This window comes from Carassius carassius, chromosome 10, assembly GCF_963082965.1.
Source record: "Carassius carassius chromosome 10, fCarCar2.1, whole genome shotgun sequence".
NCBI lineage: Eukaryota > Metazoa > Chordata > Actinopteri > Cypriniformes > Cyprinidae > Carassius > Carassius carassius.
The window spans coordinates 3,861,160-3,876,115 of NC_081764.1; the positions used below are offsets into that span (position 1 = coordinate 3,861,160).

At 35.7% G+C, this 14,956-nt stretch overlaps 2 protein-coding genes across 2 annotated transcripts in view; both read right to left on the reverse strand.

The window, feature by feature from the left end:
* On the reverse strand, positions 1-3,409 carry LOC132151558 (actin-binding Rho-activating protein-like). The gene is made up of 2 exons (XM_059559742.1): positions 2,759-3,409; positions 1-1,012 (listed from the first exon to the last, which is right to left on the reverse strand). The coding sequence occupies exons 1-2, from the start codon at positions 3,335-3,337 to the stop codon at positions 575-577; spliced, it is 1,017 nt and encodes a 338-aa protein (XP_059415725.1). The 5' UTR covers positions 3,338-3,409; the 3' UTR covers positions 1-574.
* A 9,097-nt stretch (positions 3,410-12,506) lies between these two features.
* The window catches only part of LOC132151559 (angiopoietin-4-like), a 30,158-nt gene continuing 27,708 nt past the window's right edge, over positions 12,507-14,956 (reverse strand). Inside the window, exon 9 of the mRNA XM_059559743.1 lies at positions 12,507-13,534. Within this exon, the coding sequence (XP_059415726.1) occupies positions 13,374-13,534 (161 nt within the window). The 3' untranslated portion in view covers positions 12,507-13,373. The remainder of the gene's footprint in view (positions 13,535-14,956) is intronic.

A 14,956-nucleotide genomic window follows, 5' to 3' on the forward strand; every position in this document is an offset into this window, starting at 1 on the left:
CTTGTTTGAAAAAGTAGGTTTTTAGTGCAAATATAACAGTATTTTGAAAACAGCTGAGATACTGAGAAAAATAAAGTTCAAGAAATAACTAGTTACTTTTTAACATTGCAACTTATGGTGCATTCAGGTCATGTCAGTTAGATCATATTTACAAGTCGTTATTACGAGTGGGAAACTCTGAATTTGGAGCATGTCAAAGTATCTGTATTGGCAGTAAATTTGAAATTAATAAAAAAAAAACATTTTGTCATGTACAATTAAACTACATAAGCTACATATCCAAAACATTATGTTATTCTATAATTACCAAAGAATGCATAATAATTCCATCAACATCCTATATTGAATAAAAACAGAAAAAAATCAAAAACAATGATGCACCCTATTCATCATTTTGTAGATGTAGATAAAAAAAAAACCAAAAACATTGAACTTTATGTAGAAAAGTTGAATCGCCATCGTGTTCCGACCAAAGTGACTTGATAGCACCTAAGAATATAATTACAACTTGTTAACTCATAAGTACAAACTTCCCAGGAGGACTTGAATGCAGCATTAACAGCTTTCTGGGACATTATTCTAGTAATGTGATTATAATGTCATCATCCTGGCCCTTCCAGAGCATCTCGCCCTCAAAGTCCACCATCTTGTGTTTGCGACAGCGTAACAAAATTCCCACAACTTTATCAGAGATCTTAACGTAGCGGTCAAACAGGCGGCCGAAGGTGACGTAGATTCGTCCCTCTTTATCCCGCTGGCCCATGCTGCGTATGATAAAACACATCTCCTCCATCTCACGGTGGATGTGTTTTTGAGCCCGATCGGCGCGTTGGGCTGTTTTGGATCCATCTTTGGGCTGTCCGTATCCCGCGTCGCCCTTTTGGAGTCGAATAGCCATGGCATGTTCATAGTCAAACTCTTCACTGAAAGGGTTGAGCTTCTGGCCTTCAATGTGGTCTTCAGCGAACCGCTGCCACTTGCTCCTCAAGTCATTCATCGTAGTTATTTTAATCTGAGAGGACAAGATTCATATGTTATTCATGACCATTTATTCACATCAGAAAGTGTATGTTTTAAAGAATTAGTGCCCTATCATACACCCGGCACAATGCGTGGCGCAGGTGTTTTTGCTAGTTTCAGCCCGACGCAGTTCTAATTTTCACATCCTGTGCCGCGTTGTTTAAATAGCAAATGCATTTGTGCCCATTTTATCACCCATGGGCATGCTTGTCTAACAAGTGCAAGTGTGTTCAGGTGCATTGTTGGCGCGTTGCTATTTTGAGGAACTGAAAATAAACTGCCCCATAGACCAACTCAAACCTGGTCTAAAGTCTGGCGTAATATTTTTTCTGTTAATTCAAGAGCTTGTTAGTAATTTGCGCCTATAGACAGGTGCACAAAAAGCCTACACTATGCTTATTACACACACAGGGATGTGCAGCAGCAGCAACATTTTTAAAAATGAAAAATTACATTCAGCCATGTAAATAGCGAACCCGCCATGGCGTGAACACAACTGGTTTTTAGAGATGAAACTCTGATTGGTTTATAGCATGTTACACCCAAAAACACCCATTACTCATTAAGAGACATCAGGGTGACATCATCTACAAAGGCTTCAGAGGTTATTAATTATTAATTACTAGTAGTATTAATAATGATAATAATAATAAACATTCATAGTAAGAATAATAATTCACTTTAAAAGATAAAAAAAATTTCATTTTCATTTGGACTTTAAAACATTTTTTTACAATAATATATTATTCATATCTTGTTTAAGGTGTAGACAACCTGGCTTGTCACCAGACAGTCAAATTACACTACTGTCTGTCTGACATGCCTGAGGATTACTGTTAAATATTTCTCAGGATGTCTTCAAGGGGCACTAATTTCACATGGGCGCCATCTGAACCCGTGCTAATGCGTCCTGTGAAATGAAAGCTGGTGATATACAAATACCAGATCGACACAGCTGTGATGGATCTCACTCATCAAGTTGAGGGTGAGCATGATGCTTTTCGAAGGTCAGAGTAAAATGATCTATCACTGTATTTATTTACATATATTCCATTGAGTTTATGAAGGAACATTATGCTGCTGTGACGATACAGTTGGACTGTGACTTGTTCTAATGCTCTAAAGCCCAGATTTCCATTATTATTAATAGGGAAAAAATATTTAAGGTTGGCTGTGATTTTCATCTTTTCAACCAAGAAACTTGTATTCAACTATTTAAAGAGTCATTCAAAAACATCAAAAGATTCACTATCAAAACACGTTTATAACTATAGATTTTGTGAGTACTTTCAGAGAGACAACCACATTTAAATTAAAGGGATCATATGATGCGATTTCAATTTTTCCTTTCTCTCTGGAGTGTTACAAGCTCTTTGTGCATGAAGAAGATCTGTAAAGTTGCAAAGACTAAAGTTTCAAATCCAAAAAGATTTGATTTTTACAGTGTGTTTGCCACAAACCGGTAGTATCAGTTTTGCTTTAAATTTGTTTTTAGGCTTGCCATTTATAATTAATGTCTTTATTATATGCCACTATAATTTAAGTGTGTACAGAAGTAATACACTAACACTATACTAACGCTATACTAATGCTAAACTAAAGCTAAACTAACGCTATAATATCTAAGCAATTGTGGGCGGAGTTAGTGAAAATAGCTTTTGCTAATAAGCTTGGCTATGTGCACTCAGTACAAACAGAAATTACCAGAACATAGCTTGAATTGAACAGATAAACACACCTTTTGTCTGTTGACATGTTTCTTCGGTTCACTCTCATTCTGATCACTGTTGTCGCTTAGAGACACTTCCTCCCCAAGACCACTGTCCTCAGCATCTGAACCACTACTTCGGGATCCCAGCGTCTTCACCAAAGTTCCAGCTTTCCCACCACAGTAGCGTCTCCTGGTGGGAGATTCATTGCCAAGAAAGTTTTTGGTGTCCTCTGATGTTAGCTGATTGGTGTTGATCTTCTCCTTGATGATGTTCACTAGGTCTTTTCCATATTCAGTACATTTTGGCGTGATGCCTTTAGTCACGGTCACTGTCTTGATCTGGTCGTCCGCACCAACTTCGCTATTCACCGAAACCACACGAGGAGTAACCAAGAGTTTCATCTCACTCTTTTCCTTCTGCTTGTCTTTCGTGTCCTCAAGGATGGTGTCGGGCATCCATCCACTCGGGATCATGTCTTGCTTTTCTGTGTTTTTGTTCGCCCAACTTTGCCAGCTTTTGGCGAGGCTGTTCACTGTTGAAGCCACCTTGATCTTTCTGACGGCTCTGCTAAAAGGCCGGTTTTGCTGGACGGCAGCTGTACTCATGGCTCTTATTGTGTTTTCCTGGTTGGTGAGGTTCAAATCTCAAGGTTTGTAATCTGTTTGGATGCTGCTGGTGGTCACTGGTGTCTTTTATATGAATGGAATGAGGAAGTGTCCTCTGAGGTGGGCGGTGTTACATTTCTCTGGATGCACATGGTGTCCACTATGACCCCAAACATGCAAATGGAATTTCTCCAGTTGAATAACAGGTGGCCATGTTATGACCAACCAAAAACACTTCTGTCTAACCATGCAAACATGCAAAAAACTTTTCTGACTGCGTCTCTTGTTTTAGATGCACCCATGATCTCACAATACCCTAAAACCGCTCAAGGACGCCTATAGATCCTGATGAAACGACTACAAATGCATGCTCTTCTCCACTGCCATGGCATGTTTTTGTACAACGTGCCAGAACTCAGTGTGATGATCTATTTTTGCAGACTGGGTGTTGAATTGTGCATGTGCGCGCTTCTGTTGATTGATACACAGGCCTGTTCTCAAAGCGCAAGCCAAGCTATTTTAAGCAGGAGTCGTGCTGAAGAAAAGCTTATCATGAGCCTTGGATTTGCACATCCCCTCTGTTTCATTTATACAACCTTGCTGATAAAATGGTGAATGGGATAATTAGAGTATTAATCTGCTAGACATTTTCATAAGGCTAACCATTAAGCAACTAGGTTACTGCAGAGATAATGCGTAAAGCAATGGTTCATAACTGCTGTGTGCCAACCTCAAAAAGGGGCTGCAGACCTGTTCTGATAAGGTCACGCACAGCTATGATAAATTAAAATAATAAAATGTAACTAGCCATATAATATTTACCATATTTTTCATCAAACTCTGCAATATTTTCTAGGCAGAGTGCTGCAATGTTAACATTTAAAAGACAAATAATGTTTCTAAAATCAATACTGGACTTTTACAAGCCAGAATTGACCATTTTCTTATGCAGCCATGGTCATGATAAACATTTAGCATAATTCATGGTAACATTAATAGATTTTAAATGTCTGACGTTTTTGCTTATATTTGTACAACAATTTTGGTACTTTGTTCTGTCACCAGTTGTAAAATGTAATGCAAACACTTGCATTGTGTTTCAAACCCAGCTAAAAACAAGTCTGCGTTATACTACATTATAACGTGAGAACTGATAAGGTCACACACAAAAATGCTACATTTAAATACGGTAATAAAATGCAATTTGAGAGACTTTTTTTTATTATTCAGCCTTAGTTATTATAATAATTATGCATATAATATCCATATTTACTTTGGCACTTGGGTCACCATTTGTAAAAATGTAATGTAAAGACCCAGTTTGCACTGACTTATACAACAGGGTTGATTTTGTAGTATTTCATACTAAATGATGAATCCTGCCCTAGATAACTCAAAGTGATGCTACCTTAATTGCTCAAGGATTATCTGAAATCTGTGCGCGATAAATATATATCCACCTCTTAAATGTCTTTGCTTGTTTTTAGCTCCCACACAAGATCCCTGAATCTTTGGGGACAAAAATAAAAATGACTGTCATTTTGGATGTTATTTCTCATCTCTTCCTGCTTCCTCTGGCTTTTGGTGACTCACATATGGAGAAGTGTACCGAGGAAAGAAACCGTCACTTATATCACCGCTAACACCACCAGCTGGATGCACTTACCAGCTCAGAATGCAGCTAAACACGCTTATTAAAAGCTTCACTGACTGGCCATTGTAGCATCTCCTAATGTATTTGTAAAAGCAAGACATTCACAACCTCAGACAATTCACATTTAACTCATTCGGAGATGTAAATGGCTTTTGTAGTAAGAAAATAACAAAGGAGATATATCTCTCTCAATAATAGCTTTAATATTGCAATAAATAAATCTCAAAAACAAAATTATAGGAGAACAAATCAAGACTTTTCCCTGTCTACTGTTTCAGAAGAGATTTCAACATCTCATCAAATGTGTGTTCAGATTTCCCAAGTCTCACTATGAACTCAAACATTTCTCATCAGACTCTTCCAAGGCCAAATAATCAACTGTTCTGAAATTTCTGCAATGTATTTGTATGAAAATTTTGCCTTCCACTAAAAACTATTATTTACATATTTTAATGTAACATAACTGAGAACTCTATTTAGACTCAATTGTCCTTGACGTATACAACTCACACTACACCAGATGATAAATCTATTAGCATCGAAAAACACATTACAATAAATGTGCTTTATAATAAATGTCATGAGCCGACATTCAACTGAGCTCTGTTTTCCAATAATAATCTGAATGCATGTCTAATCTCAGTTGGGAATTAGTGCAAAGATTGAACTGCATATAGAATCATTTCTTCTTTTGAGCAGTCGTCTCATTAACAGACCATGAGTAATGGGCTAATCAACAACACTGTGCTAGGATATGACGTTAGCCGTGCACAGTAGTCAGTCGTTTACAAGCTTTAGCGCACACAGCTGTAGTAGTTTGACAGCTCGGGTGTCATTAGAAACCAGCTTGGATGAGACAATTAGTGTCCTCGCATTCCATTTGGTCCACGTAAACAAGCCAACCCAGCATTTTAGCACACAGCTGTATCGCTAATTGTCTCTGCTTATGCTAACCAGCAAAAACAGGGTTGATTTTGTAGTATTTCATACTAAATGATGTGTAGCACCAGCTAGCTCTGTATTAACAAAGGTCATTGATAATAAGAAGTCGCCTGCAATGAAATGGAAGATGGTATTAAAAAAAGTTTATACTTATGTTTGAAACTATATTTATGTTCACACATTATGGTCAGCCCATGCTTACAAAATAACATGGTATTTCCACATTTTTTGGTCATGGTCTCATCACAAGTCTTTCCTGTCAGGATAAAGTTATGAATGGACTCTAATAATAGTGGGTTACCGCCTGACAATGATATTAGAATGACATAAGCTCAAGTCACTTTGTATTTCTGTCTTTGTTCTATTAATAGACAACCTGACCCACAAAGTACCCTCCTACTATATATATTCACCACCATATTTTTACTATGCTTTGTCAGTAGCTTTGGTATGACATGGTTGTAATGCTATCACCACAACAGCTGCATTACATTATTTATTTTCGTACATTTTAATACTCCTTTATCTTTCTGGGGCGGCAGTGGCTCAGTGGTTCATGTAGGTTGTCTACAAACCGGAAGGTTGGTGGTTCAATCCCCGGCTCCACCTGACCAAGTGTTGAGGTGTCCTTGAGCAAGACACCTAACCCCAGCTGCCTCTGATGAGCTGGATGGCGCCTTGAATGGCTGACATTGCAGTCGGTGTGTGAATGTGAGGCAACTTGGAAAGTGCTTTGGATGGCCATGTGGTCTGTTGAAAGTGCTATATAAATGCAGTCCATTTACCATTTCTCTTGTACGCCAATTCTACTTTTTTTTGCATATGACACAGATGAACTGAATATATCAGTGGACAACCTACAATTACTCTTATTTAAAAAAAAAAAAAGAAAAAAAAAAAGGAAAATCCAAGGTACCTCCAAGAAGTAGTATTCTTTATTTGTATGGCGAATCATTCTGTAGCATGGTATATTAAAGTATTGTGCGTTATATGTATTGATGTACTGATGTATGTATTGTTTTTTTAATGCCATGCCAGCCTCTATAGTTACTTTCATTGGGAAAACTATACTTGGCTTACTAATATATAAACAGTTTTCACTCTAAAATGCTAGTAATTTTCACAATTAATTACAAAGAAACAGCAAGTAATACATTGAATCAAGAAGTAGATGCCATATTACCACACGGACCACCTAATTTTGCCATCCAATGAGTCTGAATGAACAAACCAGATACATAATAGTCAGCAGGTACTGCGAAAGATGTTAAAGGACACCAAGACGTCCCTCTCTCTTTCTATGTATGACGAAGACTGGTGTTGTTGTGAGTCATTTCTGTGTATGACTCAGATTAGATACTCAAACTGTCCTCAGACACTCTCAGCACCTGCTCAAGACACACACGCACACTCTAAAATAAACCCTCCTTCTCCATTTTTCCTTCTTACCTCACCCACCCACCCCGGTTTTAAATCTTGAATCTGTTTTGTCTATTGCTTTCCTGCTTCTCTTTCTCATATCAAAAGATGCAATCAGGTCTGAATCGTGAGCGTGTCGTGACCCTTGACTGCATGCAGACTGAAGTCACTGACTGTGCTTCGTTGAATACGTCTGATGAGATTAGACAAATGTCAAGTCATTCTACACAAGCCTCCGCATAATCTAAATGATTTATTGATTTGCTGTAATAGCCCCTGCAGATATTTACTTTATAACCTCTTGGACAGCAGATTGGAAACATGTAATGAAAGGTGAGGGGGACAAATGCTAAGTTTATACATAGTGTTGTGTCTAGTATTACCTCAGAAAACACACAAACACTACTAGAAAAATACAGCACAGCGTGAAATAATAATAATAAAAAACAAATCATATAATGTTATCCATAACATGTGTTTAATTCATCATGTTTAATTATAGGTGTGCTCTTTTGCGCTATTTTCATTATCAAACAGTATGTGCCAAGGTTATTAACATTACCAAGAACACTGTGTTTCAAATAAACACAGCCATTATGCTGATCCATGTAAAAACATAGAAAATGTGCATGCACATGCCCCATTTTGACTGCAGTTAACAAAGGTACATGCAGAATGCATCTCTGTAATGTACACATCATTCTGTCACTGTCATGAAGTTTTCATGCTTAGGTGTCACACATGAACTTCAGCATTTCTTTTAATACTACCATCTAACGTCATATATATTCATTGGCAAAGAAAATTTTGATTTCCTATTCATTTCTGAAGAAATGATACATAGGTATTACCGGGTAAAATGTATGAAATGTGAAATAAAATTGAGATATCCAACACTTTCATACTGACATTCATGTATAATTGAACCCTAATGAATCAGTTTGGCAGTAGTGAAGCACTAATAAGTTATTGATGACTGCAGCGACATGAAGTCTGATAGGTCACTATCATCTATTTATAATAACAAGTACTATACTATCATGGTATATTGGGCATGTACACAAGCATTTCCAATATATAATGGCTAAAAAAAGGACCATGATTCTACCATGCGATTTATACAGGATAAGACATGGCATTCTTTGAAGGGAAATTACAGACTTTTTTAAAGCATATACATAAAACACATGTATGTATTTTTTTATTTAATGTTTGTATGTGTGTGTGTTAAATTCTTATAATGCCTTGATATTACATTGCAAGCAAGATAAAAATATATATACAACATCATATATTAATACTAAAATGAATGCACATAATCAGAGAGTATAAAAGACTCCATTATCCAGTTCTAAAATTATGCTTCAGCATGGACATATGAATGCATAAAAAACAGACTAACATCAAAGCAGCCATGATACATTAAACCACACAGAAATAGATCCAAACAGCAGCATAGTCTCAGTATCCTCAGCTTCCCCATGAGCTAGAATGTTTACGATCAATCTAGAATAGCTAAAGCTGAGTGCATTTACAGACCCCCTGGGTTAAGAATGATGGGATGGGACAGCTGCATTACCAACCACTGTTTTGGAGAAGTGTTTTGCATGCCAACATTGCAGACAGTTTTCCATGTTAATTGCATACGGCACATCAGTGACAAGGTACCCAGGGTGAATTGTGACTACATCCATCTAGTGGCTTATTAAGGTTAAGGAAATGTTCCCAAATCTATACCAGTTAAGCTCTATTGACGGCATTTGACTCGCTTCTCATTATGTAAAAAAACAAGCAAGATTCAGATTTACAGTATTGCACTTGAAATGGAAGTTTATGGAAAAGGGTATTGAACCAGGATACATGTTTCTGTTTATACACCATATCAAAACTGTAGTCACAAAACATATATAGGCCTAACACAGGACTAAAAGGTAAAAATCACTATAAACTTTATCTATGCAAAGTTAACTGCAAATATTTTAAACCCCATTATAACGATGTCAACTCTACAGCTCAAATAACACAATTTTGAAAGGAAGTATTAATATATTTTACAGTATGCTACAGTGAAGTCCATTGTAAGTGTTACACTGCAAACGATCAAATTATTGTTCATTCTGGTTAAGCTATATTTATATATCACATACACACAAACACACACAATAGCAATTCATTTTGAAACTGTCAACATCATTTCTGTAATTTTATCAAACAACATGTTATGTAATAGAATGAAACAAAATAACACAACAAAACATCAGAGAACTCATCAAATCAATCGCTAATACTAACTAATGTTTGCACTGTTGTTTTCCCTCCAAAATTAAGTCACTTCATGGAAATATCTTTTATTATTTAAAGGGATATTTCAAAAGACGATCAGGATATAGAGTGTTGACAGAGAAAAAAATAAAAATAAAACTACTGTTTATTATCAGTGAAACGTTTTGAAACACGCTTGAACCAGACAGAATCAAATGAACAAACCTGTTATATTCCTAAATATTATAAATGACAATATCTGCTCAATATACGCTCAAAATTATTTAAAGTTCGTATCTCACGTAATTGTGATTAAAAACCTAAATACTATGGTTTCCATCTTTAATATTTACATGTTTATGCGCCTTTTACATAGTTTATTACGACAAATGAAAACATAAGCCTACCTCATAACACCAGTGTGACCCTGGTGTTAATCTCTGGTCATTTCACCCTTACTAATAAACCACTGTCCCCATCTGCCCCCTACTGCTCAAATCTGACCATCTGCACATCATTATGAAATATTGTTTCCTATATCTTGGACTTTGGTATCTTGTTAATATATATGAATTGTAAAGATAAATATAAGTAAAATAAAAATGTACTGTGACCGTCTGCAGTAACCTAAAATAAGTTTCTGTGGTTTAGACATCCCTCTAGCTTCTCCAGAGGAGGGGCAGAGCCAAAACAACAACAAAAAACTGAATCGAGGTCGGAAGAGGAGGGGAGGGCGAGAAGGACTGAGAAAAGGAACAAGAGAGAGAGGATGATATAAAAGAGCAAAGAGGGTTTTGAACACATCCAGTTTCACTTCACACAGCTACATTACTGCTCTGAACTACAGAACTCTTCAACCAGACCTGAAAAACCTGTTGAAACTGTTATGGATATAATTCAATATTTCATTATATTTCGATTAATCCTTTATAGTGGTCATGCTGTAGTTCTGAGGTGGTAGATGCTTGTGCAGCCTACATACAGAGCTGTCAGCAGATGGCGCTAGAGAATAACTTCTTATCAAAACAACAGCCAGTTTGACTACCGTCCCACAAGGTTAATAATGTCTAACATTTTTCAGCTATCTGGGTAATATGGTTTACGGTGTCAAATTCTTTTTGGAAGCTTTTTACAGTGCAACGGCCTTTCATATTTTCCCCTCAGCTCGCAAGAAGATACTCATCTAACAAAAATATGAGAACGTTACGAAACATTCAATTTTTTCTCTGAATGTTCTCTGAAAACGTTCTAAATATTATCTTTTTTCAAACATTATGGAAACTTTTGAATGTTCTCAAACACGTAACATTGTCAAATTAAAATGTTTCAGCAAAAAATTGATTCATAATGTTTTTGTATGGACGTTTATATATATATATATATATATATATATATATATATATATATATATATATATATATATATATATATATATATATATATATATATATATATATAACTTTGAATGACTGTTCTATTAACAGGCTGCTGAAAGAATGTTTGTTCATAACGTTGAGAGAACCTTGCCAGAATGTTAGCCAAAGTTATGAGATTATTCCCTGTAAGGATTAGTTATATGCAGTTTGATTATTAAAGATCAATCATTATAATTTAAATGCTATATATAAAGTATCTTAACAGATCGACTTTTGAAATATGTTTCAGAAAAAACAATTAAGACACAGTGACCTAAACTGCACCAAACATCTATATAAGAAGCACTTTATTGCTTATGTAGAACTCTTAAAACAAAACCAAAAAAAAAAGGAATATCTGATATGACAAATTGACATTTTTACAAAGTGAATAAAGAATCAACAAGAGGGAATGTCTTCCATATGCTCCTGATGTTCTTGGCAGAAAGTTGGAATTCAGTTAAATAAAAACACTGTTTGAACTAGGAAGCTTGAACCACAAAAAGACAGGAAAGCCTTTGGCATCTTCAACTTTTAGTTCACAATAGTAAAATAAACGTCAACCTGCTGAAATCCTGGTATCCAGTTTGACTCCAGAACTGATCTGTAGGGTTTATTATCAAACTGCAATGATATGTGATGAAAGGTTTATGGTCATAAAGTATTAATACCACAGCAGCATCTAAAAGTATTGTTCACACTGTACAATTGTAGGAACAGTCAGCTCCTATCAGCGTATCTGCTGTCTAACCACATGACCGTCATACTGTGCTCCTTAAAGTGCATCCTCCTAAAAAATGACAACTAATCTTGAAATGGGAACAACAGGACACACAGAACATATTTAAAAACATTAATAAAGAAAATATAGTATCTTTCTCTTGCATACAATACATACACATCACACGGGTACAACAATTTTAAGGCCAGAAACATACTTTATGCAAGTGGGCAAATGCAGCATATTGCTTTCGAGTTGCTTTAAAGAATTTATGTACAAAAGATTGCAGAAAAGAGTTACATTCAGTAGCTAGTTCTAAACTTCCCAAATAAACCTATTCTAAGCTGCCCGGCAAGATTTACTTGCAAATGTTACTCCGTTAAGACCATAAAGATTATAGTTTATGCTAAATAGCCTCCATAGCAATACTAATAACACGTTAAACAAATAGAATTTAGTCTTATTATATTACACACTGGAGTTAGAAGTGTTTGCATTGACATTCTTGCACAGAGTATGTTTCAGGCCTAAAAAGGACAAAAAAAAAAAAAAGAAAGAGTTGCAAAAAATGAAAAATATCCAGTTATTAAAAATATACATAACATTATACAATGACTCAGTCTAACCAGCTGACTTGCTAATAAGCTACACTAGCAACACTACCATTCAAAAGTTTGGGGTCAGTACATTTGTTTAAAGAAATTAACACTTTAATTCAACAAGGATAAATTTAAATGAATTAAAAGTGACAGTAAAGACATTTATAATGCTATAAAAGGTTTCTATTTCAAATAAATGCTGTTCTTTTCATTGTTCTATTTATCAAAGAATACTTACAAAGAAAAAAATGTATCATGATCTCTACAAAAATGTTAAGCAGCACAACAGTTTTCAACATTGATAATTAAGAACTGTTTCTTGAGCAGCATTTTAGACTGATTTCTGAAGGAACTTGTGATACGGAAGACTGGAGTAATGATGCTGAAAATTCAGCATCAAAATTAAATATTTAAATAGTATATTCAAATAGGTATTTTAAATTATAATACTGTATTTTTATCAAATAAATGCATCCTTGGTGACTATAAGAGATTAAAAATCTTACCAACCTCAAGTTTCTGAATGGTAGTGGAACTAGTCATCTGTCTCACTAAATTGTTAATAGCTATTATCTTTTACAAAATAGCACCTTTTAGAAATTAAGGTTATTCCTCTTGAACATCCAGAACAGTTCTGGAATCAGACTCATTAGGTTTGAAATGTTTTCCTTTGGAATTACATCATGCCACAATTTTGCCACATTTTGACACCATCACTAAGAGTTTCAGGTTATAAGCCACACATGGACTCAAAAAGTTGGTGTAAAGGTGAAAGACAAAAGTAGGTGTAACGGTGAAGCATGTTTAAATGTGTAAAAAAGAATATGGTGGCGTAGTAATGAAACCGAATATTCAGTCTGATAGTTTTTGTCCACTCCAGCTCTCTGTAGTGAAACATCGCTGTTCATCCATTAAATTATATCTTTATTTGCCTCCACCTTGTTGCATCTATGTCCCAAAGCAAGCACTTTATGTCCTGTCATTATCAATATGACAAGCTTGTGGCAATGCTAATTTATTCTCGTCAGAAATCAGCTGGACGGATCATCATGGAAGTGGACCGGAGTGAATAGCTGGGTCCTCTGAAGTGATGCCACTTAATCCCATTGAGCTTGCGGATATTGTGACCCACGGTGTAGTAGATTCCATTGAGGTTGGACAGACCGCAAGCATCAAACCACCAGCCTGAAAGAATGATAAATACTTGACACAATTTTAGGCCTTGATCAGTGTTATTACTGTTAACTAACACCAAATCTATTAATAAAATAAAATAAAATATTAGATGATATGAAAATGATACATTTTGCCTCGGCAACTGTGTGAAATCAGTTTAAGTTTAATAACTGGAAATAAATAAAAACTTAAAAGTACTTTTATGCTGCCTTTTGTCCTTTTAAGAACTTGATAGTTACAGAGCGTTTTTACTGAATGAAGAAGAAAAAAAAATCAAGATATAAAAAATAATTATTTAGCATACCACAAAATAAAGAAGGTCATACTGGTCTTGGAACGACATGAGGGTGAGCAAATAATGGCAGGCTTAAAAAATTGCATCTCCTCAAAACAAGCAAAGCCCTTGATACATCTTTCTCCTCTATAATGTGTCTTTTTATTTTTCTCTCCACAGTCTATCAGTGTTTCAAAGAGTATGTTATTCCCACTGTGCGGTCGATGTCTCAGCGAGACCTGTCAAAGCAAACTGTGATTCTTCAATAAAAACCAGACTTTCACTCTTCAGAGAGGACACCGTCTGTCTATCCCTGATTAAATCAGTATCACCTCCCGCAACGCGTGTTTAGTTTGGACAGGCCGCACAGATGGATCCATCTTTCCATCTTTTTATTACCATTTGAAATGCAAACAGAAAGGGCACTTAAAGTTCTCCAGCCAGTTCGACGGTAATTAACTCCAACAACTTTCAAAATCAATAGCAATGCATGCTATTAAAAGCAGTTTATCTTGTCCCCCAGTGGTGTGGGATCTGCAGTCGAGTGCAGCCATAGATTAAATTGTTTGCATAGCGAGCATTGAAATCACATCTGAAATCTGGATGTGTTTTACATAATTCTGTGATGGGCTAGCGTTTTCTTCAGTTAGAAGAGGATCAGAGGGATTTTTCATGACAGTTTCAGCTTAAAATCCAGGCCACAGGTGAAGAAATGTGACTGCGAGGATATGAATGTAGATGGCTTGTGTTCAATAAGTGCTGTCGAGTGCCTATCTACAATCAGATTAGTCTTTACATAACAAGTATTTTATGTCAAATGATCATGGATGTGACAAGACTGTTTATAATCTAAGATCATGGACTTTGCTCGGTTCTGAAGATGTTTTTATCAATGGGATGGCAATTAAAGATGCAAAAAGCAACTTCACTGATGGACATTAAATATTTGTGTGAACAGGAGAATTTGATTAAATTGCAAGACACTTTCAGGTGAGAACTAAATCTTCTGATAGTATTGTCTTCTGTAGAGCTGCTTTACAGCTGAAATAAATTAGTTTGATGATGAATTCTGTGACTGTTATTGAATTAACTGAATTAACACTGGAGCTAAATAATGACACATGTCTTTTGTAGAGCTGCTTATAACTGAAATTTTG

Coding starts and splice junctions, on each gene's coding strand:
- LOC132151558 (XM_059559742.1), bottom strand. CDS start 3,337: ATGAGTACAGCTGCCGTCCAGCAAAACCGGCCTTTTAGCAGAGCCGTC. Junction 1,013..2,758: donor AACATGTCAACAGACAAAAG/GTGTGTTTATCT, acceptor TTGTCCTCTCAG/ATTAAAATAACTACGATGAA.